At 37.8% G+C, this 25396-nt stretch overlaps 1 protein-coding gene and 1 long non-coding RNA gene across 11 annotated transcripts in view; one reads left to right on the forward strand and one right to left on the reverse strand.

Moving 5' to 3' along the window:
* Window positions 1-17185, reverse strand: part of LOC107272469 (calcitonin gene-related peptide type 1 receptor) — a 75523-nt gene extending 58338 nt beyond the window's left edge. The window contains exons 1-9 of one of the 9 annotated variants that reach the window (XM_025089776.1): window positions 17109-17185; window positions 16885-17011; window positions 16110-16289; window positions 13846-14355; window positions 12747-13270; window positions 11993-12675; window positions 10170-10347; window positions 8600-8677; window positions 4682-4762 (exon numbers count right to left, since the gene is read on the reverse strand). In XM_025089776.1, coding sequence (XP_024945544.1) covers window positions 4682-4762; window positions 8600-8677; window positions 10170-10223 — 213 coding nt within the window. In that variant the 5' untranslated portion in view covers window positions 10224-10347; window positions 11993-12675; window positions 12747-13270; ... (2 more) ...; window positions 16885-17011; window positions 17109-17185. Of the gene's footprint in view, window positions 1-4681; window positions 4763-6880; window positions 7149-7239; window positions 7264-8599; window positions 8678-10169; window positions 10348-11992; window positions 12676-12746; window positions 13271-13845; window positions 14356-14932; window positions 14990-16109; window positions 16290-16884; window positions 17012-17108 lie in introns of those variants that run through there. The other 8 variants (XM_025089773.1, XM_025089774.1, XM_025089775.1 and 5 more) reach the window with 8 other exon arrangements.
* Window positions 17186-17258: 73 nt separating this feature from the next.
* LOC107272476 lies at window positions 17259-20885 on the forward strand. Of its 2 annotated transcripts, XR_003061233.1 has the most exons (4): window positions 17259-17523; window positions 18205-18342; window positions 18502-18819; window positions 18907-20885. It is a non-coding gene; the product is annotated as an uncharacterized LOC107272476 (long non-coding RNA). The 2 variants fall into 2 exon arrangements; XR_001538953.2 differs by lacking the exon at window positions 17259-17523 and having other exon boundaries at window positions 17531-18342.
* The last annotated feature ends 4511 nt before the right edge of the window (window positions 20886-25396 follow it).

The following is a 25396-nucleotide window of genomic DNA, read 5'->3' on the forward strand; positions in this document are numbered from 1 at the left end:
TATTAAGGATACCTAGTCTGTAATTTATAGGACAATATGTCATTGTTTTATTAATTTAAAAACTTCAGTGTCTAAATTGTTTCTAAAGACGCCTGCCCAGTGCACAAACCCTACAAACAGTCTCGTGATTCCAAACACTTAAAAATCACGAAACGTCTCAATATATATATATAAAAGAGTCTGTATAACGTAATACCGACAGTACCGCAAGGTTTGCCCCTTAGCTTCACAATACACATCAGCTTCTATATGGAAACGTAAAACCTGCAATATAAAAGTCCATATCGAACGCTCGTACGAAGCTCCTTAAGGCGTTACTCGAGCTTAAGTACCGTACGCAACGAAGCGACACGCCGTAGTAGAGAAATAAAAACGACAAGAAAGCTGCTCCTGATTCTGCAAGAAACGAAAGCTTACCTTGTTGTACACGGACTGGAGCTTTCTTAATCTCGTTCAAGAAGCAGAGGAAGAAGGAAATATTTTTCGAGCGACTCTGATGAAAAGTTTCTCGATTAAAACACAAAGAGAGAAAGAGAGAAGGGGGGGAGAGAGAGAGAGAGAGAGAGAGAGAGAGAGAGAGAGAGAGATCCTTGGGAAAGTTTGTCAAAGTTACGTAAGCTGGGTCCAATTTTGTCAGACAGCTCTGATATCAGGAGAAAGTTAATAGGGAGAAAGTTAATAGACGTCAGGGAGTTAAAAATTCTATGTCCGAATCATTTTGGCAAAAAGAAAAGCCTAAATCGTGTAAAATCGTGTAAAGACGTTCGCCGCGGATCCCAGGGAGAAAATATTCTGGAAAACTTGGGATTGGCCACCCTGATATTGCGTAATACTGCGTATAAGACGCTTGGCAAGAGATTTTCTTTGGATTTTTTTTTTTACGACGAAACACAAATTTCCCCGCCAGGTGGCGAACAATGGGAGGAAAGGAAAGAAAGAAAGAAAGAAAGAAAATAAGTGAGTGTCTAGACAAGGACGACACCTTGGACGCAATGGCAGCCATTAAACGTCCTCCCTTGGCTCCTTGCGCAACAATTACGCTTGACGGTGGGAAAACTTGGTTTTTGTATATAAATTGTATTAAAAGCTTAAAAGCACTTTGTCTACCTGCTTAACTGTTGACTCTCGTGAATAGAGAAACGAAAATGACCCCTGGACTCTTTGGATTTCATCATTGTTTTTCTTCTTTCCGTTCGTCCCGCGTCGCCATCGTCCGACCTGTTCTCGGCGCGGAGTCGATCGCAGCGCCAATTTCAAATGCGACGGTTAAGAAAAGACGGCGCGAAATTCATACTTTTCAAAAATTCGTAACGACTATTTCCTTCGGAAACAATGAAAGTTATTCATGTCCTCGTTAAAGCTGTTTTTCGGGAAGTTTACGAACATTTAATGGGACATTCATTGATTTACGTGCAATCGTCATGCGTATGAGCTTGAAAAAGGATAAAATTATTTCACTAGCAGAATCCTTCTACTCGTTCGCTCGCGCGTTGCGAGAATTACTTACGTAACTCGTTCCTTTCAATTTCTCATCGAAATCCAATACGACTATGGGAGCATTCAATTTTACACAAGGATAACGCATCTCGGTATCGCCGTAAAGAACGAATGCTGCGTCGTCCGTGGAACATGAAAAATCCGAGAAACGGGCAAATTGAACGATCAACTTTATGTGCGCGCATGTTTTTCATGGCAACGATAGTATTTACGTCCAGGATATCATTTTCCTGAGTGATATGACATTTATGAATTTTTCCTCACTAAAATATTAACGATTATACAAATAATTACCTCGGTAGATAACACTGATTATAACGAAATCAAGAAAAATCAAGAAAATTAAACCAATCAAAACATTGTTAGACGGAATAACAGAGAAAAATTCATGACTTCAATGGTCACTATACAAGGTAAACAAAAATTCAACGTTACCTTAATGCAGCTTAAGTCGGTAGGAAGTTTCGCGGAGAAAAAGTTGAACAATGAATTTTGGATTTTTCTTTATAAGGGACTTTAACCAATTTGCATGTTGACATTCGAACGGCGTAACACGTGGTCAATGCTTTAAAACTTTGGAAAACTTCCAGTCGAGTCGGTGGAAAAGTTTAGTACATTGAGAAGCAGCAGCTGAAATAAGCGGGGGGAGGGGAGGGGGGGGAACAAAATTTCAAATAACAATTTCGCGCAATAACTTCTCCAAGCCTTCGCGCTCTGCTGTTTGGTCTTTTTTTTCCGTAAATGGGAATTCATTCTGAAAACTCACGATTTTCCGTAAACGATTGTAGACGTTCATCGTCAACTTTCATATGAATACATGAATCCGAAGACAGGTACAATCTCAAGTAAAAATTTGTCAATGCTGGTTAAATCGACTAATCGAATATTCCAAAAATATTGAATTACGTGTATATCGCAACTGATCGTGATGCGAAAGCACGAGTTGATAAATGATAATTCAAATGATCCGAAAGCACAGAGTACCATATCGTTGCGATTACGCAAGAAGCACTAATTAAAAGCCTGCGGAGATTTTACATCAAATTATAACGGCAGACTTATCGTTCGGCGTCAACGAAAGTAATTTGCGTGGCGTTATTAAAATTCGCGAAAATCCACCATTTAATCCCGGAATTATCGGCGTCGACGAAATTTCACAATTCCGCGTAATCTATTAAAATTTAACGTCCGATGATACATCGATTGGTAAACGAAATAACGCAAATAATGATATCTCAAAATTCAATTCCCATACGTAAATTATTAACATACGCATCCCGTGTCAGGTTAGCGATCGGCTGTAACGACGTCCGACATTCGTCGAGCAGTATTCATGGCTTGGTCACTATTATCGTTATACGCACAAGATAAAAGGAAAAAAAATTCATTTTAACGTAGAACAAAAAATCCCGTAAAATTTCACGACCCTATAATTTGCAAGATGCTCGTGCGAGTGTAAAATAAAAAAAAGGGGGGAAAAATGATCCAGTCGGAGGAGACTGAGCGAAGCGTTATTCGTGAAGTCTAGCGCGCCATATATGAGAAAATGTACAGTATAAATATTTACAGAGAACGAAGTACGGGAGGAATCGAGGGTAGCTGTAGAGTCAAAGACTTGAAATTCGTAAAAATGGAAATCGAGGCACGAAGTGACGGAACCGAAAGTCGTCGAAGGGGAAGAAGAAAAAAAAACGAAAAAAAAAAAATAGGAAGTGAATATTCCTGATACCTCAAAATGACCAAGCAATCGTATATGAGATCGGTCGGTAGTATTATCGTCTAAAAATAACCACGTTGGCTTAGTGTCCATAAATCGCAATCACTGTATATGGGTTAACCACCTAACATAAAATAAACCATTCTATTACCACCCGCGGGTTCCCTTGACGGACTACGTGCTACCAAGGACTGACAGGTCGGACACCTTTTTCCGTAATTTTCTTCCCTTAGGTACGCATGAGGCTAATACCCTTCGATATCATTAATTCAGATTCCTGACACATTGTACACTTGGGTATTGGACCTGAAAGAGTTTAAATTTAGGTTAAGATACATCCATTACTGGTACTGGCTGAAAAGTTGAATTTCCTTCGGCTTACGTAACAGTCGTTTTCTTTACTGCGTTCCTTCCTTGGAATTACCACCCTCGTCGGTTATATAGAATTCATTGTGTTTTATATAGAAAGAAGAAAAAAATAATGTCCTTGTCAATAAAATTAAAAGTCATATCGATAATAATTAATGGACTTGATTTTATTGACTTGTTTTAAGTACTTCCGGTTTTAATACAATTACGGATGGACGCTGACTGTCGTAAGCGATGATAATCGTCAGTCTTTTTCAGGATTACCCATTGTCGTTAGACGAGCCATCGTAGTCGTGAGTAAAGTCGTTTCGATCCTGAATGGACTCTATAATCCGTAATGAAAGACTATCTTGGCCAATGAGGGAATAAACGTGGTAATCGATATAGTTTTTAACTTGTAATTTATCGTTCAAAGTACCTCGTAGAGTTATAACATTTTTTCTTCAAACTTATACGCGCGTTTACCTACCGTCGGTAAGGCAGATTGGGCTAACGGACGTTACTACTCTCGATCGAAAGGAAAACAAATTGACTTGTAACGAGTACGTAGCGACTACTGTACACAGAGACATTCGGTATGCGACTGACAGCTGTGAATTAAATTAATATTCACCAGGAGCCCCAAGGAACAATAAATTTGTCTTCTTTACAGCCAGAAATAAATATGAGTGCGCGTTTACGAAAGTGAAAATATAATCGCGCGCCTTAAAGGATCATGTGTATACGTTTAGGTGACTGGTAAGATTGGCAAGGTAGCGTGCAAATGTTTAGCCTGATCCTATGCGCGGAATATTGTACAGTACGAATGTGCACGTAAAAGAGAAAACGTAATCACAGTAAAACAGACTTAACACCCTGGTGTAATTACATCGGTACGCGTGATTAGAACGCAACATTTATGCCGTCGGGTTGCATACGACTGGCTCGCATGCCTGACTACGATTTTCGCATAATCACTTGTCCAGCACCGAAAGGCAAAACGCGATGGTTCGCGTGAGCCTTCAAAGTATTACGCCGTACGCCATTTTACTTGTCAGTGTCAACTCTCGAACCTTCCTAGATATTTGGCACAAGAAGAGGTACGTGGGATAAACTCACTTCCGTCTGTGTCTCCATTTTGAATTTGATCCTCCTCTCTAACCAGCAGCCCAAGCACTTCCGACAACGCACGTTATATTCCTGGAACAGTAAAGAAAATATAAATTCGTAAAAAATCTTTAATCATAGTCGGATAAGCGGAATTGAAAAAGGCTCAGCTTTACGATATAAACTCTCCTCCGGTCCGTGTCTCAATATTTTCGTAAAACTCTCGGTTTTCGTTAAGCGTCATATTAACCCATGCTGATTTACGAATATGGATCTAATAAAAACATGTTCCGCGAAAAAAAAAGAGTCAAAGCGAATTGCTGCTTGGCGAAACGGAGTAAAAGCTACTTTGAATATATGTATAACCGAGCTCGAGCTGTAGCGAAGGAACAAGAGAGAGTGTGAGAGAGAGAGAGAGAGAGAGAGAGAGAGAGAGAGAGAGAGAGAGAGAGAGAGAGAATAAAATTGAGACCTCGGTCTATTTTTCACGTGGAGCCATGTGCGATATCTTCGATACGTTCCAGCGCGACTTGCGAATCAATACGATTAACATATCAGGTTGAATTTACGATTAGCATAACCAGGATAGTCGTAGGGCAACGTATACGAAATGTTCTATTTTCATAGCACGGATTACGTGATGTATACAGAATTTTATCAATGACCCATTAAAACACATTTCAGGACTTTCATCGCTAACAGTTACGTGTCAGTCGCACCTTTGTTGTCTATTCAATTCAACAGGTCGAATTCAACGTACAACCTCGGCCCTTCGACACGTCCCCGCAATGCGCTGCTAAAACTACCAACCAAAGAAATACGACAAGCAGTACATCGTGGGAAAAAAAAGTCAGTACGTAAGACACTCTTCCTAACCACAAAACCTTAAAGACTGCATCGATCAAGAGAATTATACATAAAACGGGATAAAGTATGATTTAAAAAAGCAAAACAATAATTTCGTACTCTCACATTGTCGTTTCCTCACGAGGGATTTGCGGCGAAGCACGTATCGTCTGGGCATCCTGCCAACAACCGCTAAATTAACCGCAAACCACAGCCTCCCAATACCAATTTACCATTCAGTATGCGACCACGTGCAACCCGCAGCAATAAAATAGCAAACGCATTCGGGACGAGAGTTTCGAAGGGTTTACGTTAAATTTTCGGTTAAGTTTCGACTCGTTGTGGTAACGAGACTTCTTTACCGGCAGGCACACTTGATCCTGTAGGTAAAACAGACAAATTTATTGACAGAGCTTCCCCACAAGGGATTTTCCACAAGTTAACGTATCGAAGTCTACAATCCGCAGCCAGATAAAATTACTGAAGTTTGTATTCAACGATATGGTACATAATAGGCATTTAGGCACTTGGGAAGCGTGTGGTCCAAGAATACCTGAAAGGATCAAGGCCGATCCAAGCTAAAAGCTCTCGACTCGTCCAGGCTGTCTCAATCCAAACAGTAAATTTATTCTCGGCTCGTCTATATTTCGTGAAGATTCAATAAATATTTATGTGCCAAGTCGAATCTGCGGACAGAGCATCTAAGCTCAGTCTAGAGTATACATAGGTATTGCACAGCTATAGGATACAAAGTACAACAGCTATATTTCCTACTATATATATGTATATATATATATATACATATATATTTCCAAACTTGTACACAATACCTAAACCAATGGCAGAATATGCTCTTACGCTTTTCCAGTTACAAAGCAAAGTCCCCATTCGAATGCATACATATGCATACGCATAAATATATTATCCCGACTATCTGAATATATCAAGAGCGACCATAACCTTCCAAATGTATACTACTTATATGCTATAACAATATACCTCGTACGAAGGACCAGGAGTCATCATTATGGCGTCAAAGATGAAACGCGGCTACCGATTACGTCCAGTGGTAATTCATTGGATCGGCCTTGCGCAGTGATAAAATGGCCGCATGACCAAAGTATTGCCATTATCATTCATCAAAGCGTCACTGATATCGAATCTTGGTCTATGAAAAGACATCATTTTCTCCATTTTCTTCTGTCTCTACAAGCACGATACTCTCGGCAACTACGAACAACGACATTTACGTAACGGCAATACAAAACTATCCAGTCAATTGCAACAGTCACGAGACATCCAATTGGCCGTTTAATCTCGAAGTAAAAACTTTCTGTACCGACAGTACCTAAAAGCATTACTTACAATTAGTCCATAATCCAGCAAGAGAGCCTTGGCCTGGAAGGACCTCCCATAACTTGCTATACTTCACTTTCGTCATACTATTAAGATATCGTATGCTTTCTTTAACCAACTCAAAACACTTCGAACCCATGTACATTCCGAACGTCCGAGAAGCAAAAGGCGGACGCTGAGATCCAGCGGAAGCTTAAAAAAAATATCGGACCTCGTAACGCGATGACTTTACGACTTCCTGGGCACCAAAACTTTGACATGGTTTACGCGATGCTCGATTAGGTAAGATTTTATAACCTCACTTCGCACGAGTTAAAAGCAAAATCTATTTTTTTTTCTTCACATTTCTTACTGCGAACGCTGCGTACCTTAACCATATATAATTCCGGAAATAATAATCAAGCCTAATGCGCGTATCGGTTGCCTTCTCAGAAATCACCTCCCCCCGTCGCCCGTGCCGCCCGTACTACTTCAGCCCAAGGACCCCACATTTATCCCAGTAGGTAACCTCGTACAATTGACCGGTCGGTCGATAAATTTATCTACCGAATTGAATATACATAAGTGCAAAGCTAAAACGTAACGGAAGATTGAGATTAAATATTTAAAAGAAAATCACTCCATTTTTTCCCTTCGCTTTTGTCATTTAATCGAAAAATTCATTTATTGCCCAATAAAATGTATCAGTTCCTTTCGACCTGGTTAATTTAATCGTCCACCAATTATTTGATTAAGTCTCCTGATACGATTTAATTAATATCCCTCCTTGTCGCCTACCCTTAGCTCCATCTTCCCTCAACTATCTTCCATACGTCAAACCTCAAGGAAGCTTCTTGTAAACAGACCACCACGGTACAAATACCCCCTTCGGGGGGAAGCGTAGTTACAACCAAAGTGCCCACTGCTATAGTGGATGATAACTCGAGTTAACCTTACGTGCTATAGGCGTCCTTTAAGTTTACCTAACCTCAAATTTCCTAGCTGCCGACCCAGCCCCTGGCGTTACCCCTCAGAAGTCAGACGCCATATACGTCGCTACGTATTCTAACAATAAGTAGGGATGCTGGGAAATCGGGATTCTCTAATTGGTTGAAATTACACGTGTGTGTATATCTATATACACACATGTATATATAAGACCCGTAGGCCGAATCTCGAGGGAAAAAAGTTGAAAGCGCCGTAGAAGGTCCTGCGGCCGTAAGGAAGAATAAGGGAGACAAGAGGAATCGGCATCCCTCTGTCGGGTTTACCTTGAATTCTTCACTGTCTACCCTTTCCGAAGATGATATTGAAAGAAGGAAAAAAAATGTTTTGTTGCAAATTAACAGGAAAGAAAGAAAAATTATTTTCACTTAATACGTGGAACGATTTGTCAAATTATCACTCTGTGGTAATTTCTTTATTTTTAAATGGGATTCGTGCGCATAATTCTTGCAGTGCTGTATACGTGTGTGGATATGAGGTTGAATAACGATCGTGTGTGTTTGCTGAAGATTTCAGAAAATACTTAATACGTTCCAGGTGCATTTGCATTTGGCTTATGTGCTTTCAGTGAAAACAATTATATACGGAATGCACTTGCCGTAAAGATAATTTACGATTTTAGCGATATGGACCAAACAGATTTATTACCTAACGAGACGCGATATAGTAATGTGGTTTGTTTCGTTAATGCGTATCGGACGAGACAATTTTTTTGGTAATACTCTGCGTAAAAGTTACTGATACATTTTTTATACGCGTTTGGCTGAGCGTCGAGTCACGTTGGTTTCGGTCCACGGATGAAATCTTATCGAGCGTTACATCCTGGGGAATAAAAAAATCGTTCCATGATAAGAGAATTGGTCAAGGATCTCTATAAATAGTGTATTTAAAATGTGTGGATGCATCGAGACGAGAAAAATTTAAAAGAATTTTTTTTGTATCCAGAAAATTTGAACCATTGGACGTATAACGTTTTTCAATTTTTTTTTTTTTTTTTTTTCAAAAAAAGCGATACGCGCGTCCCTCGTTTGTTTGGACGTTTGCCAAGTGCGAAATCATTCGAGCGAATTCGTAAAAACGCGTCGCGGTTACAGAGAGCGAGCTGTGAATTTGGGAAAAATAAATTTCCGAGCGGTGCGTGAACGTAGCGAGAGCGTAATAATTTTTGGTTGGTTGAAATTCCATGTTAAAACATCATAGATTTATCTGGCACTTCGTAGCGTCATGTCAATGCTATTCGCGAACACTTTTATTCGCAGGTTTAGGCATTGGAGAAATATTTGAAAATTCCCGCGCTCACGTGTAGCTTGGAGCGCGATACGAATAAGTATCAAGGCAAATTTAATGGCAGTAGGGCTTCAAACGAATTTTCGGCACGCTCCAATAAATCTCTGCAGTACTGGGCTTATTGGGAGGTTATCGGATAATATAGGGGGTTGCGTAATTCCAAGTGGAATTTTTTATATTGCTGATATAAGTAAATTGACAAAATTTGGTGGTTGCTGTTAAACAAACTTGAATCCTTTAGGAATTTCTTCTGAATCATGTACGAAAACGATCTACGGGAAAAGCTGTATTGGTTTGGGCGAGGATGAGTTTTTGGTGATTAGAGAGAGAGAGAGAGAGAGAGAGAGAGATAAAGAGAAAAGAAAAAGTCCAAATGTTTAGCTCGAAACGACTAAACATTTTTACTTTACGGTATAGACAGAAACCAGCGATCATCTATATCTGGACCGTGTCTGTCCTGTAGTAAGATCCAGACGCTGAATTACATATTAGGCTCTATAGAGATTTTTGTTTTCTCAGAAAACTATTATTGGAGTACAAAGATTTGAGCTTCTTAAATCTGTCATTAGCGTTTTCTTAAGGAGACTCATTCAGTCTTCGAGAAAGACGCAGGTAACGATGCCTATTGAAATCCTTTGCTTTGACAAATGGCTGATCTTCTACCATCCGAGCACTTTGGGCAAATCTCTTTTCGGAATTTTCAAACTTTTGAGTCCGTAAGAAAGCGACGGGACTCGTATAGGGCGTGGGCGCAGCCGCCGATCAACTTTAATTTTTCAGACTGATTGAATGTGGTAACTCAGACAGGAGTCGGGAAATAGACGTGAAAGAGAGAGAGAGAGAGAGAGAGAGAGAGAGAGAGAGAGAGAGAGAAGACAATTTATACAAGCAAAAAATGCGAAGCCATAGAAATTCTAGTTCCATTTCGTTTCTCTATGGAACGTCCTTTTTTTCTCGTTCTTTCTCTTTCTCTTTTCTCTCCGGGATAGTTTTCGTATTCATGGGAAACGCAAGAAAATCGGATTACGTGGTAGCGATCCTGACGGAGCAACCTCGGGTGACGGTTTTGACTGTCGACCATTTTGACAATAGAGCTTTTAATTAAAATCTTTTCAGGTCACCGACTTGAAATATTGTCGGTCAACTTGCAGGGCGGCAGGAAACTGACAATGAGTTGCCGACGAAGAACTTCCGTCCGGGAATATCTACAGGGCCAAAAATAATACACTCAATAATTCGATCACTGAGACGGTCTATGAAAATTAAACAAAATTAGTAAAAAGATTTGTCTTATTTAAAATGAATTTCTGACGGAAAGAGCCCACCTCCATTCACTTTGGTCGAGTAAAAATGAGATCGAGTATGGTTCGATAAATTTAAAAGGACTTGACCACCGAAAATAATATCATGGTCATCAGGGATCCACGTGGGTTATAAAAACGTCACTTTCCAGAAGCACTGTTGTCAAGTCACGTTCAATTTTACAGGGCAAAAGGCGAATTTCCATCGCTGATCCATCGAACTATAATAAAAACGTGGCTCTACGTGAGGAAATAACAAAAATAGTTATTTTCATCCCGCTTAACGGAGCTTTGAGCTTTTTTCCAACTGTCAAACTGAATGTAACGCTTTATCAATTCTATCATTAATATAAAGCTTAGCCAGTGTGATGCACCAACCTATAACGTATTGACCAATGAGAAGCTCTGAAATAGCTGGGAAAACCTTTTTTTTTCCCATAAAATTCAATCTACAGAATCAAAAAAAAGTACCATAGACAAACCTTAAGCCAATCGAGCACACTGTACATTTTCCATGCGAAAAAGACAATATGGAAATTTCAGTAACGCGTGAAAGAAAAAAAATGAATTCAAAGCATAGAGAAAAAAAATCTATCAAATACAAGTATTATTTATTCGTAAATCAAACTGAAGTTTAAATCACAAAATTCTTTATCGATTTTAAATTTTAAATAAAACTTCTGACAGACAAACTGAATGCTGCATATATTCCGCCCATGTCCCCCCTGCACCCTCCTTACATTTCTTACTACCCCATAATATTGATCCCCACACAACTTCTACCAGAAATGCGATAGGTTCTACGATATTTGTCCAAGTCTCTTTAACAAGAGCGACAAAAGCTAGTTATTGAATTTCCATAAAGTGTATAGGAAGTTCGTGCTTCTGTGCTAATGCTGCGGCTTCTCGTGTTCAATTTCAAATACGTGAGGTAATTTCGTATAGAATTGCAAGCGTTCCCAGTAGCACACACTAGTTCCAGCTCCAGCGTTTACGAGCACAGTTAACTATATTATCTAAGGTAATTATCAAATTTCAAAACACGACAAAGTCATAAAACTAAAAATAAAGAAAACATTCAAGAAATCCAATATCATTTGTAAGGTCGTTGGAACAGAACAAAATTGTCGAGACACCTGCACGAGTCTATTACGTCTCATCCAAGAATCTCTGTTGATATCACAGGGAAAGACACCGACGAGTCAAATATAGCTCATACATTTTTTCTTACTTTAAGGACCTGATTCCCATCGCTATTTCGTATACAGTCGGCGCACGATTAATTTGATTAAGAGGAAACATGCCACTTGTAGATTCTATATATTGACAGGAGCATTTATCTGCAATTACCAAATTGACCGCTCGACGAAAATGCTCTGCCACCTAACGCCATAGTAAATTTTCAATAACCTCTAGGACGTTAGAAAAAGTGGACTAACATAAAATACCGACAGCATACGACCATTAATAAGTTACATTATAGATTTATGCCTGAGTTAAAAAATTCAAACTAGATATTAAAATATTAAAATAGTGATGTAAAACTTACAATGTAATAGTAACACGGTAGTACCGATCGACAGCCTATAGAGGCTTCTCTAATCACAGACACTTATCACTAAATCACTCCTTGTAAATGCGCGATAAGTTTTGAATAATATTCGAAACACTGTACCGAAATAAAATCCAAAGAACACAATAGAACTTTTCGTACAGCATTCGAAGTTACGTGTTACTTTATATATATCTCTTATCAGCAATAACTTACAGAACGATAAAGAAGCGAACTCGTGAACTTAAAAGTTAATCTTTCGTACGATTTGTTGAAAATTTTCACGAATACACTTATAAGCTCGTGCACTACGCCATACGTACGGTTACCTATGTCGCGGGTAAATCGATATAAATAAAATAAATCACCGTACACACTGACGGGATATCGTGAATGGCAAAACGCATTGAAATTACCAAGAACCGAAACGCGGAGCACGTGGAGAGGTGAGCGCGCGTTCTCTACTGACATTAGCTTCCCAAGTGAGAAGCGCGAGGCGATGCAACTCGGCTGGTTCTGGGCGCGAGCTGCGCAAGCTCGCACGTTGAAAATTCGACCGGTGGAATTTCGCAGCGAATCCGTGGCTGAGTTGTGAATTTAGAATTTAGAGATGGGCGATTTTGAATTTTCCAAAATTCATGCACGCACAAGAGATCGAGGGTATATCCTTTCTCTGGGTCCTAAAAAAAAAAAAAAAAATATTAAACAAAGTTGGAGCCTGCGAATAGTCGAAAGATAAATATATACATACCAGGGGGAATCCCCGTAACCAATGAATCGAAGTAATTAACGTTGGGTAAATATTTTACCATAGCGGACGAGACGCTCCCGACAATTTGACAACGAAACGAAACCTGCGTGTACTTGGGGTAAAAGGTTTAGTGTGTTAAATCTAAGGCGTGCACTTTGCTTCGCACCCTCGTGTTTCCATGGATCCTTATATTTTTTACGACTCCGTTAGGCAAATGTTCGAGGACGAATGTGCGTGCGTGTATTTGAAAAAACCGAGCACGCGTATCATTCCAAGTGCGTGACACATACAGGTAGGCGTGTGTACACGAGCGCGAGGGCTGGAAAGGATGGAAGGAGTGAGAAAGGTAATACTGAGTAAACCAGGAATGTAAATTTTCCCGAGCTTGTACTACTTCCAAAGTCTAACCTAAAGGAGCCGCCGCGCCCTTGACAGTTTGCCTCAGTTTTAGCCTCGCAGTAGAGACGTTGACGGGTGACGAGATCCAAAATTTTGTCGAGATTTCGTCGCGAGAATCCCTTTGCCTGTCAAAAAATAAAAAACTAACAAGGAACCTTTGGTAGGATTCCGCCTCCGATTTTCTTCCTTTTGCACACATGCTGTGGTACTCGATGAACCAAGCGACACGTATTCCTTATTATCGACCCAAATTGGATTTTTGGGGGTGAAAACCGCCCCCGAAAATCGTGCTACTAAATACCCATTGAATTAGTTGACATATAACAGCGGTATCTTTCATAATGACCAACTGGAAAAGTTTCCTCGCAATGAGAGTTCAAAAATGTGATTTTCTCAAAATTGTCGAATTATTTTTATCTGGGTGAACTACCCGAAAATTATTTTTCGTTATATAAAAAATTGCTAAACAGGAGTAAATTCGAGCGAAAAAATTTGGAAAAAATATATGTTCGTCGCGGTGATCAAATAAAATTTACGCGTTTTTGCATTTTTGCGAAAAATTATTTTCTAAGGGCTAACCTAATTAAATTTGTGTCTAAATTTGAACCATCCGTGAGTGTAATTTATTGTTGGCATATTTCCGTAGAATAAAGGAACTTATGTTACATAGAGACATTGAGCTGACAAAGCGTCGACTTACCTTTGTTAAAGATGCATATTTAGGGGGTAATAACCCTTAAACATATTGTCCACGGAAAAAAATTTCATCCTAAAAATTCAAATTTTTGCACTATGGAGTCCGTAAGGAAAATATCTTCAGGATTTGGTAAGTGCGAGGTGTTAAAATTTCGAATTTGATGTACTCTTGGCAACTGTCCTTCCTTTATTCGTGGTCTCATCCGAACTGTTATAGTCCGGCGCTCTCACCGACGGTCTCTCATACCGCATCACACACACCCATCCACACGCATCAACATACCGGAGTATTAGAATATTTTCCACGAAAAAAACATTTCAACCTTTTTACTATGGAGTCTTAATATTTTTATACGTACGTATAAAATTAGAAGTCTCTGCGGAGTGTTTTTGTCGACCCACGCGTCTTGGTCTACAAGAAGGCTGACTGAGCGTGAATAATCGTTCGGTGTTGTTTTAAACGTGGTTGAGTTGGAACGTTCAATTTCATCAGTTTAATCTTCACTACAATTATCTAGTTTTAAACATACAGCAATAAATCCGTTTAATGTAATGAAACTTCTATTGCTTGTGCATTAATTGTTATTTTATTTAAGAGAAACAAAATATACTTCAGGGTGGTGGTTACCCCGTAGAAAATAATTTTTCGTAAAAATACAAAAACACGTAAACTTTATTTAATTATCGCGAGCAATATATATTTTTTCCAAATTTTTATCTCGAGTTTACTCATGTTTGGCAATTTTTTATATAATGAAAAATAACTTTGGGGTAGTTCACTCCCCATAAAAATAATTCGACAAATTTGAGAAAATCACATTTTTGATCTTTCACTGTGAGGACATTTTTCCAGTTGGTTTCATTATGAAAGATAGCGCTGTTATACGTCAAATAATTAAATGGGGCTTTAGTAACAGAATTTTTGGGGACGGTTTTCACCCCCCGAAAACCCAATCTGAGCCGATAAGAAAAAATACGTGTCGCTTAGTTTATCGAGTACTACATCATATGTGAAAACGAAGAAAATCGGAGGCGGACAACTACCAAAGGTTTCTTGTGAGTATTACGAGAGATAAGATCAAACTTCGTACAGCTGCGGGAATCCGATATCGGCGACATTGAAGATCCATTATAAGTATTTGATGAAACTTGTATTACAAGTGACAAGAATAAAATATCGTCCAACGAGTTTGATTCAAGGAGACGTCCCGTGGTAAACATGAAAAGTATTGAAGCTGATTGAATTATATATTACGATAATAAATCACTCGGTCTTTTATCGACAGATTCTCACGAGATACTCTCGAGATGAGGTGTGCTAACTATGCAAACAGTCGAGTTCTATTTTATCCTAGTAATCTCTTTTGTATGCTTCTCAGACGGCATTATCCTTGGATTATTGTATAGCCCTTTATACGGGGACGTTGAATTACTTCTATGCCTTGTGAATAAGATCATAAACCCACGCAGAGTCAAAGACCTGAGGCGGAAGATAATTACATTAAATCGTTGAATCGTTGTTGCTATCAAACCCTAAAATCCAAGTAAACATCTAACCGCGTATACGTAATCTGCCGTTCAGTGGTTGACATTTGGACGGATAAAAATGGCCATTCGTAGAATCTAGCAATGCAAATGAACAGTCCTTACTGTATTGATCGAAGCGATTAAATAAATATGTAAAATTAATAAATAAAAATTACATTGTTTTTAGCAATCTTATATCCCTCGTATACATGTAATCTCTAAAACTCAGATGCATTGTTTAATCCATATTAACCTCTTGGATAAGGAATTAACGACAGCTCGTTAAGAATAAGAACTAGAAGAATATCTCGTAGTGTAATGAAGTGCCATAAAGGATTTATGACTGTGAGAACCAATCAGTATTGCCATGATTAACCAGATGGAATTAACTTACCTGAAAGCATAGATGAAAATAGCTAGATAAGAGTTATCAAAACGAGTGAGAATTCTCGTTAGTGTAACCAGCGAAGCTTTTTCTTAACGTAACGGGATCAGTGTGCACGAGTAGAGAAGAAAAACTGTCTAAGCCCGAAAGAGGTCGCCTTTTCGCGTTCATGTAAAAAAGAGATTATGCGAATCGCTCATATATAAATTAACTCTCACAGACAGCGGGACTCGCTGAAAGTACAATACAGAGCGAGAGTACAGTAAAAACATAACAAATTAAATTTATACGACAGCGTTTTTCTTTCTATCCATTATTAATTTCATTATAATATTTTAGTAACTTTATTCTCATACCAGCAATGATATCAACGAAGTTCATCGCAATCCAATGGATTTCGCTGTTCCTCCTTTTGTCCTCGAAAATGATCCAATTACATTGAGTGGACTCTTGCAATGTCAGCCGTGAATTTGTCAGCGTGTCCGGTGTGAGTGAGGCCTAGTGAAGAATTGCATCAGTCAGTTGAGGATGTTCTACTGCGGAATTCCTTCGTATTAGATAAATTGTCGAAAATAGATGTTTCTATCTAATCTACTGATAGCATGAGAAATACAGGATAACATAAGTGGGGTGTATTAATAAACATGTGCTATTTGATTCTATTCATGAAATGCGTTGGTTAATAACTACGTGTATCGATACGATTTCATAATATTTAGTAGTACAATAAATCAAGTGGAGTGCATATATCTACGTTTAAAATAGTTCAATGAAATAGACGTGTATGGATTAGCTATTTTTCCTTCTTTTTTTTTTAACAGAACAACTTGAGAGTCAAACGATATGTTATTTGTTCTTATTACTGGCAGCCTGGAAATATTTCTATCTGAACGCCTGATATTTCGCTCGCGTTACTATTTTGGTAAATTACTACTTCGATCTACTCGGTATCTGCGAATTGTTTTTGGCTTTGGCGAAGAATAAGAGAGAAATATATTATGCCAGAGATTTACAAAACAAAGATTGAGTATTTCGTGGGTCACGAGTATTTTTTTACCATATACGTATGATAGTTTGTCTAAACGGTAACACAAATGTTTTTACGAGATATTAGCGCAGTGAATTTCGTACCCGTCCAACTTGTTACATTGCATGTGTAGTTGATGTTTTGCGTGTTCTAAGTTGACGGCTAACTTTTATGGAAGGACATCTTTATCGTACCGACCGTTGCGAACTGAAATCAGCCACTCAGCGCACTCTGTGGCAAAAATGCGATTTAATCTTTAAATGCGAATAATCAATACGCAGTATTTTAAACAGGTTTACGAGTCATATTTTTACTTCCTAATTCTTACCAGTTCCTGGAACGAGCAGTTCAGCATTTCTTGAACCTCTTTTTTGTTTATCCGTGTAAAGCTTCGCTATCTAGTTGATAATATAATGCGTATTGCAATTAGTTCGTTGTTAGTTCTCAACAACGCCACAGAGTGCGCCAGCATACAGACGCTCTACAGTAGTCGGTAATGTCGGCATGACGCGACTTCGTGCAGTCGGATAATTAGTAATTTTCCTGTCCATCTCGATGTTAGATTTTGCTAATGATTGAAAATGGGAAAATCGATACTTCCACGTGTTTTATAATAGACGGATATAGAAAATACGTAAAGACAGTGGAGAATACTTCTCAGGGAGACAAATCGAATTAAGTCATCTTACCAAGTGCGCTTAAGGGGCTGCTAAACGTCGAAGAAGATTTTCGCTAGCTGACTGGTAAGAATTTATTATCCAAGCTGTTCTCCTTTCGCAAGACATAATTCAATAGAATATAGTAAATCCTCTGGGAAGAGAAGTCCATCAGAGATTAAATCCGGTAATTCTATAAAGACACGATCGAGATTCTGTTGAACATCAGACGCATTAAACGCGGTCTTCAATTTTCATTTATCATTGTCCGCGAAAAGACGAAACAATCTGGCGTTATTAACAGCAGGAACTGACAGTATATAAAGAATCTTACTCATACATCCATTGACGAATCCATCCATTATCACATCCTGTACTCTTGAACGTACGTGATTAATTTTTTAAAATATAACGACAGTTATCACGCTTATCTGTGAAACATACGCATGCATGTGTTTTATTCTTTTACACTAATCCAAGAGTTATATGAGCGACTATCAATCGTACATGTCGCTTTAGTGAAATCAGTGCAATGTGAAGAGCTAAAAACTGATGAACAAGATCAAAAAATATTCTAGAGATATCCTTGAAGCTTTATTACTACCTACATAGACAAAGCCACGACTGAAAAATATTTACAGGTTAATAACGCGATCGAAGCATGACTCATATAACGATAAGCTTCGCAGTAATCAGTTTCCAGCGAATTTCGGTAATGTCAAAAATGACTCATACACTCATTTCCGTTGTCTGCCTATTGCTCAATAGGCTTAATTTACACGAAAAAAAAAGAAAGTGAAATCCCGTCATGAAAACCTACAATACGTAAACGAGAGAGAAGAGGAACCTATGATTTGCATCGGCGATAAAATAAAAAAACTGCAGACACGCAATCTGTATGCACTGGTATGTATATACATATATGTATGTATGACAAATATTTACAAAGTTGCCATCTAAAAACTGTCATCAAAAATTTCATCCATGATGAACTTTCTGATGCCCCATTGATTCTGGTATAACTGACTTTTTCTTACAGTGTTTGTTGACCTCCTTTTTTTCCAGAGGCAAGACAGAACGTTCAACCCACACCGCGCAAATGTCCCTGAGACGTCTGCAAGATGTCTATATGACCACAGGTTGCCCGTAAGAGATTCTTAAGATGTATCTACATCCTGCGTGGAATACTCATCGTTGTCATCGTTCTCTATGAATCATCTTGAAACGTATCAGACAACTAGATATCGCATGGGATTTTCTTTAACAGTATGTAAAGGATGACGTATCGCATACATCGGAAATGGCGTGACAACGATTGACGGTCAATATCGAAACTTTTAACTCCGCGCGTGTATCTGCAGCGTACAGCAGATATTTATCTGGGTAATTTTTTCCATCTACTGATATCTCTCTTTTAAAATCTATGTATAGACCAATTTTTTTATATCTCTTTTACCCTCTGTTTCACAGTACATAACGCAGCACCATCAGCATTTTATTACATCAAACACGGACAAACGTGAAATAATCGGAAACGTGCATCACTCGATATCCACATGTAGCAGCATGTCCACTTCCTTTGGACCTAGAGACAATAACTTCAATAAGGTTTAATACAAAAATTGGACTGGTATTCTGGAGTCAGTGCTGTTTATTTTCTGATAAATGATAAAGCTTCCATGCGATGAAATTATGCGTGTTACAAGAGGTTTTATATAAGGGTATTTGATAAAGGAGGAATTTTGTTATTGAATCAACGTCACTCCTTGATATTATTCAATCAGAAAAGGATTAATCCGTAAATAACGATCCAGTTATCCATTTTGTAGCGAGTAATTAATTACACCCTTATACATTGTTAAATTTATATTACCCATCGCGCACGCACATAGTAAACGCTGCATAGTACGAGGCTGGAATTCTCTTTCTTTCGCATAATTTGCGAAATTCCATCAAGGAACTTTCTTGTCGATCAAAAGACGATCAATGAGATAAAGCGACTATCTGGCGTATCATGTTAAACAATAAAATTCAATATTGTCCTGTGAAAGCTTTCCCTTTTATGCAGGTTCATTCAACTATTTCCAAACGACAATGAAATTTAGTCCCAAAAAAAGTTGTCTATCCACAGTCCTTCGCTTAACGAGCTCGTGCTATTTGCTGTAATAAAGTGCAAAATATTTTTACCATCGTCACTGACAATAACTTTTATACCAAAAGTATATAAAAATGGAATGACGATCTCTCCTTTCGCAGTATTATTAATAAATGCGATTATCGATTATAGTATACAAGAACTCATAATCCTGCCAGGTCTTTCTACGTGGGTAATGAATATTTTAGAAATCAAGTCTGGAATTTTCTTTCGTCGTTCACCGTCTGCCCTTACGAGAGACGTGCTTATATTCGTACGTTTCTTTTTTTCGTTTTACGAAAGACCTGCTTTCCTTCCAGATGGAAAATAAAGCAAAATAATAATCGTACGTTTTTTTTTCCTTTTGTTTTTCATAAGCGAGTCGTACCTTGTAATCATATCAACTATGCGACACACACACTATTCTTCATAGTCAAGGGCGGTCCAGTTTATTTCCATTGAAACGTCAACCAGCTGTTTGATTATTATTATCGCCCAAACCAATTGTACGAAAAGCAGTTCGATGTGCGATTTTGATATATTTTTTAACTTTATATGGATACCAGACAGCTTTGCTTAGTGCTAATGTACTGTAAAAAGTCGAAAATGGCCTGTCGAAGCATCACGTGTGTAAACAAACAAATATATTGTACTAGAATATACCAAAAGTCATTAGAAGTAAAAAACGTCTTATGAAATAGTAATTTATCATGTGAACACATATGATACGTATTCAGTAGGCATGTAAAAGGGATCAAACAAGTACTTAGGAATTGGAAACGTATTCATAATTCAATGGGTTAGCATATAGATATAGTACTCTGACCTACTTTGATGTGTTGTTGTCATAATGCAGAAACCAAGCCGTTTACGTAATTGTACGAAAAAGTAAACTATAGCACAAGCACCTATGTATGTTCTGCGTATAGTAAAGATTCTACTAAGAAATTCTCTATAGGATAGTGGTATATTCTTATAAAGGGCAGATCAAAGAGTAGGAGTCAGTCAGACAGACGATAATTCGAATTGATTAGATTCTCAAGTCGATCAAAGGAACGAGCCAAGTTGTGATACTTATATCGTGGAGAATCAATTTCACGTCACGCAAGCCATCGAATGCCACTGTCAATTTATTATGTTTTATTGTAAGTCATTGTTGAGGCATTGTATAGAGAAATGGCGTAAATCATCATTAAGATACAAGTTTTTCGTGTTTACCTAAACATTGTTTTTTTTTTTTCAATACAAAAATCGTATATAGTAAATAAGACGCTACGTGCGATTCAATTAATTAAATAAATTGTGTTTTATGACATGCCTGCCTCCATGGAGATTGTACGACGTATGGTTAACCAACAGAAAGTACTTAGATCCATATTAGCTTTTCTGTAATGTGGTTGAAAGAACACATAGCAGGTTTTTATTAATAAAAAGTACAAGAAAAAATTCATAAATGGCATTTATTAGTCGTTCAAAGTACAATCAACGCATGGAATGTTCCTGGTATTTTTTCCTCCTTTTTTGTATCATTTTTTTGTAGCTTGACTCTTTCGACGTCACACTTTTCATTACATTTGTTGCCACCAGGAGAGCCGAGTGGCGATAAAGCGAATACTCGATAGTCTCGTCGTCGTCGCTCGCATATCTTTTTTTTTCTTCTTCCACACTCCCACGCAACGTTACTCTCCATGAGCACAAATTAAAACTTATTATCACAGACACGCATGTGGAACTTGAATTCAGAGAATCGCTGAATTATCAACTATTTTATACCACTTTATTAAACGTCCTGCCGAGTCGTCTTTATCGAGGCATAATGAAAGCCTAACGTAAACAGCCGCTTGCAATTCTTCCAATCTGGTAAGCTTTCTCGTAACTTCTTATTTTCTATATATTTTCTCGATCGTTCGCACCCTTCTAGAATTGATCAATCAACAAGTGGTTGCTACGGGATACCCGGATGATCGTCGAGCCAAGTTTTGATACTAAACTACATTGCGGCACTTTTATCCTTGAGAGCTCCCGGCATGCTAGAGAAATACAGAAGTTTACGATCGGAATCGCAACTTCGTAATCGTCACCCTTTACAATCCGTCCACCAGTTGACATAGAGGCATGATCGTCGTGACCGAAATAAATGTTGATTTTCATGTAACGGATAATCTAGCAGTGAACTTTTATACAATCATCGTGAGCGGAATGCGGCTTTTCTAACCTTGAAATAATGTGTCGCCCATGTTAAGGGCGAATAATCTTTGCGGTGAAAGTACAGCTTTATATTTAGCTCCAGGAGAATAACGAAAAGTTGGATGATAATTACTTAGGGAATCGATTTTTTCTCTCTGGGTGATAACCAGAGAGAAAGAGAAAACAAGAAAAATAAATCTATTTACTTCTTTTGCCAATAGCGTAGAATACCGGTGAATACGCGTATTATACACAGCTCGATATGTACGGAGCTTTAGTAATCTATCGGATGATTTCGTATCTCTAGAAAAATAGTTCGTGCACCGCGAGGTTATACAACGATAACAGAACGAGTGTAAAAAGATTGATTCGTCGTTCGCTATCTGATTTTTTGTCCCGTTCAAAATTCTCTCTCTCGATTAATTTTCATTCGCACACGAAATTTCTCCGTTTGCCGTCGAATCTATCAGCCACAATAATAATTTAAAAAATTCGCGAGCGGCACTTTCAACGCGAATTCTCAAGCAAAAGCTTCTTTCGATACGATCCTTTTGTTTTCTCAACTTTTTCTTTTTTATTCTTCCTTCTCCAGCCAATTATCAAATGTCCATCAATTTTCCATTGATTACATATCCCTGCAGCTTTGTTCGTAAAATGGCTTCTTACTATCTTCGTATTCGGTAGTCTGTCTTTTTGTAATGAAAAGAGAGAGAAGGGAAATAACATACGTGATAAATGTCAGAAATTGGTCCGATAGAGATCGGCTGTTTATTCCTTGTAAATTTAACGTCTGTATCATCATCGAGATAACAGGGCAGTGGATTGATAAGAAACTGCAAATCGACGAAAATCTCATGCAACACGTGCTCAAGTACAGTATTCAAGCTGGACACAATTCGTAGATCGGAGAAAAAAATGAGATCTTCGAAAATGATGCTTGTGTGATTTTCGAAAGGATTATTCCAGACAGAAATGACAATAGGTATTTTATTATTTTTTTTTTTAAATAAATTTAATAATTTATCACTGCACGATATAATAACGATTTGATATTCTATTACGCCATTATCGTATAGGTATAATAAATCGAAGTTGGCATTTTTGTTCCGTGATATTATTACGTGTAAGATAAATCTATGTATTTGTTGTTCTTATTATTATAGCTAATGTTTTTGAACTAATCGTGTATTCTCCATCCTTTTTTTGTCCCTTCTCGCTTTTACCGGAAAAGCCGGATTTCTGCGCGTCTAAGCGTACTACCCAGAATTCCTTGTTTCGGGTGCAAAAATTAATTGTCACATTCTTCAAATTATGCTAACTCGTACGTGATCGAAACGTACGTATGGATGCTTCGAGGAGGTATTAAAAACAAATTGAAAATAAGCTATTTGAAATTTTTATATTTTATTCCCGTGCGTTCAAATTTTCAAAAAGATTTTCCGTTTTTCGAAATTTTCAGTTTGAGTAATTTTTTCAAATTTTTCATCAATGTTTGAACAATGCGGAGTACGAAAAATCAAAAATGTATACGTCTCTGCTCTTCGGGTTGGTTCAACGATATGTTACTTAAGAAATATAATAAAAATAATGGTACCCTCCTCAGGTGCAAAATTTATGCAATTAAAGGAAAACAATCACCTGCATCGATTACGTACAATCCGATTAATACCTAACCTAATCTAATTTAGTCTCGCGAATCTCTTATTAAACTAATCTAAGTACATTAGAATTGAGCTACGCCCGACGGCAACTCCTTTCTCTCTTTTTTACTCTAGATCGTACATCGTCGTTCCTCTTTCTTTTTTTCCAGCTCGTCGTTCGCCCAACTTCAGCCAACCCGCGAATCAATGACTAGCACATTAATCTAAACTTGCTTCTGATGCCTGTCAATCATTAAACAGATAACGAAGCGCAGAAATCCATATCAATGTTGATCACAAGCTGTTGCTACGATCTTGATAACACTTTTTTTACCTAAGTCCCCCCTTCTCGACCCCCTAAGCCTAATCACCCTTTTACAATTCTCAAATCTTCACTCCATTACGCATCCTAGCCAGAATATCGTTTGAGCAATCCGCGCGCGTTCGTAAATCGATATTTCGTAAACGACCGTAGACTTACATGCTAGACATCGCTTTATACAAAGACGAAACTTTCGAAAATTATCCCACAGTCATTTCTTTATCGAATTCGAATACATTTTGACTTGCGATTATTTTTTTTTTTCTTTCTTTTTTTCACAGTACAAATTCTTCATACACGAACCTTAACCTCATTTCTATTTTCGAACAATCCCCGTCATATCTTGTACACGTGTTTAAGTGAAATTGACCGGATGCTTTGTCTCGAGGATTCCGTTTATGAAAATGCATTAGTTACAATTTTCTACAGGGTGCCACTTATGTAACGTTATTGATTTTATACATTAAAATGATCAGCAGGCGTACTCAGTCTCGCTCACGCTACTCAAATTCCGATGCGACATTATTGTGTCGGATGCTTTGGCACTGGTTCAGATGCATCGCCACGGCAGATTTAATTTTCCTACACCTCAAATGACACTCATCGACCGTTTTTTTACTCCCGTACACAGATATACAAAAATAACAAATAACAGTGTAATCACTATTACAGATTCCATCGATAAATCCTAGATCCGAGTATGTCAAGCAGTTGCTATCGAAAAATGTAAATGAGCAGTTGCGCAATCTTTTTTTTCACAAGAAAATAACGATAAGCCAATAGATGAAAAGTTCATATGAAAAAAAAAGAAAAATTGTGAAAGTAAATAGTCATAAGAAACGAAGGTCCAACCAAGTTTGACCATCAAATAAAGTAAAGGCCTTCAGAATGGCAATCATCGAAATTATGCAATCGAATTGGTATTAACGTACGTTCGTAAAAGCAGATGGCGCCACGTTACTTAAGGAACGATATAATTGTATTCTTCTTAACGCGTATTATAGATACAGTAGGAAAGTTACATAAGAATTCGGTCGAGATAAAGCATCTGGTATTATTACGGTATACTACGTACATATTTACACATGTACAATAATACTTATTATGCAGTACACGTAATATAATATATACAGGATGGTATTTTCATTAAATAATATACATATATATATATACGCCTATCGTGTATTATATAACAAGCTTCACAAATTAATAGATCACAACGCTGTCTCGAGACTTTACATTGATTTTCTTTTATTCTTTATATACAAATTATTATGGCAACTTCGTAGTACACCTAGATAAAGAATTTGTGTTTCTCAATTTTTATTTTTTATTTTTTCACCCACTTTTGTCCTTCTAACAGTCCTACCCCTTCCCACTTTATTACCTTCGTATATTTAATGAATCTTACATACGATGCACACATGTATTCGCCACGACTTTTTTCGCTTGAACGAACGATACTTGTTATTATTATTTACAACGAATGATAACAGTTTCATGTGCTAATGAGAAATTGGTTCCAATTGTGACGTATCTTTGTGACGAAGTTTTTAAGTTTTGTTTCTTTTTCCCTTAGGAATTATTATTTGTGCTGATTGAGTGTGAAAACGTAAGGGGTGGCAAATAAACGAGGTGAAACGAAGAAGGAATATATATATATATATATATATATAT

This window comes from Cephus cinctus, unplaced genomic scaffold, assembly GCF_000341935.2.
Source record: "Cephus cinctus unplaced genomic scaffold, Ccin1 Ccin1_scaffold1184, whole genome shotgun sequence".
Lineage (NCBI taxonomy): Eukaryota > Metazoa > Arthropoda > Insecta > Hymenoptera > Cephidae > Cephus > Cephus cinctus.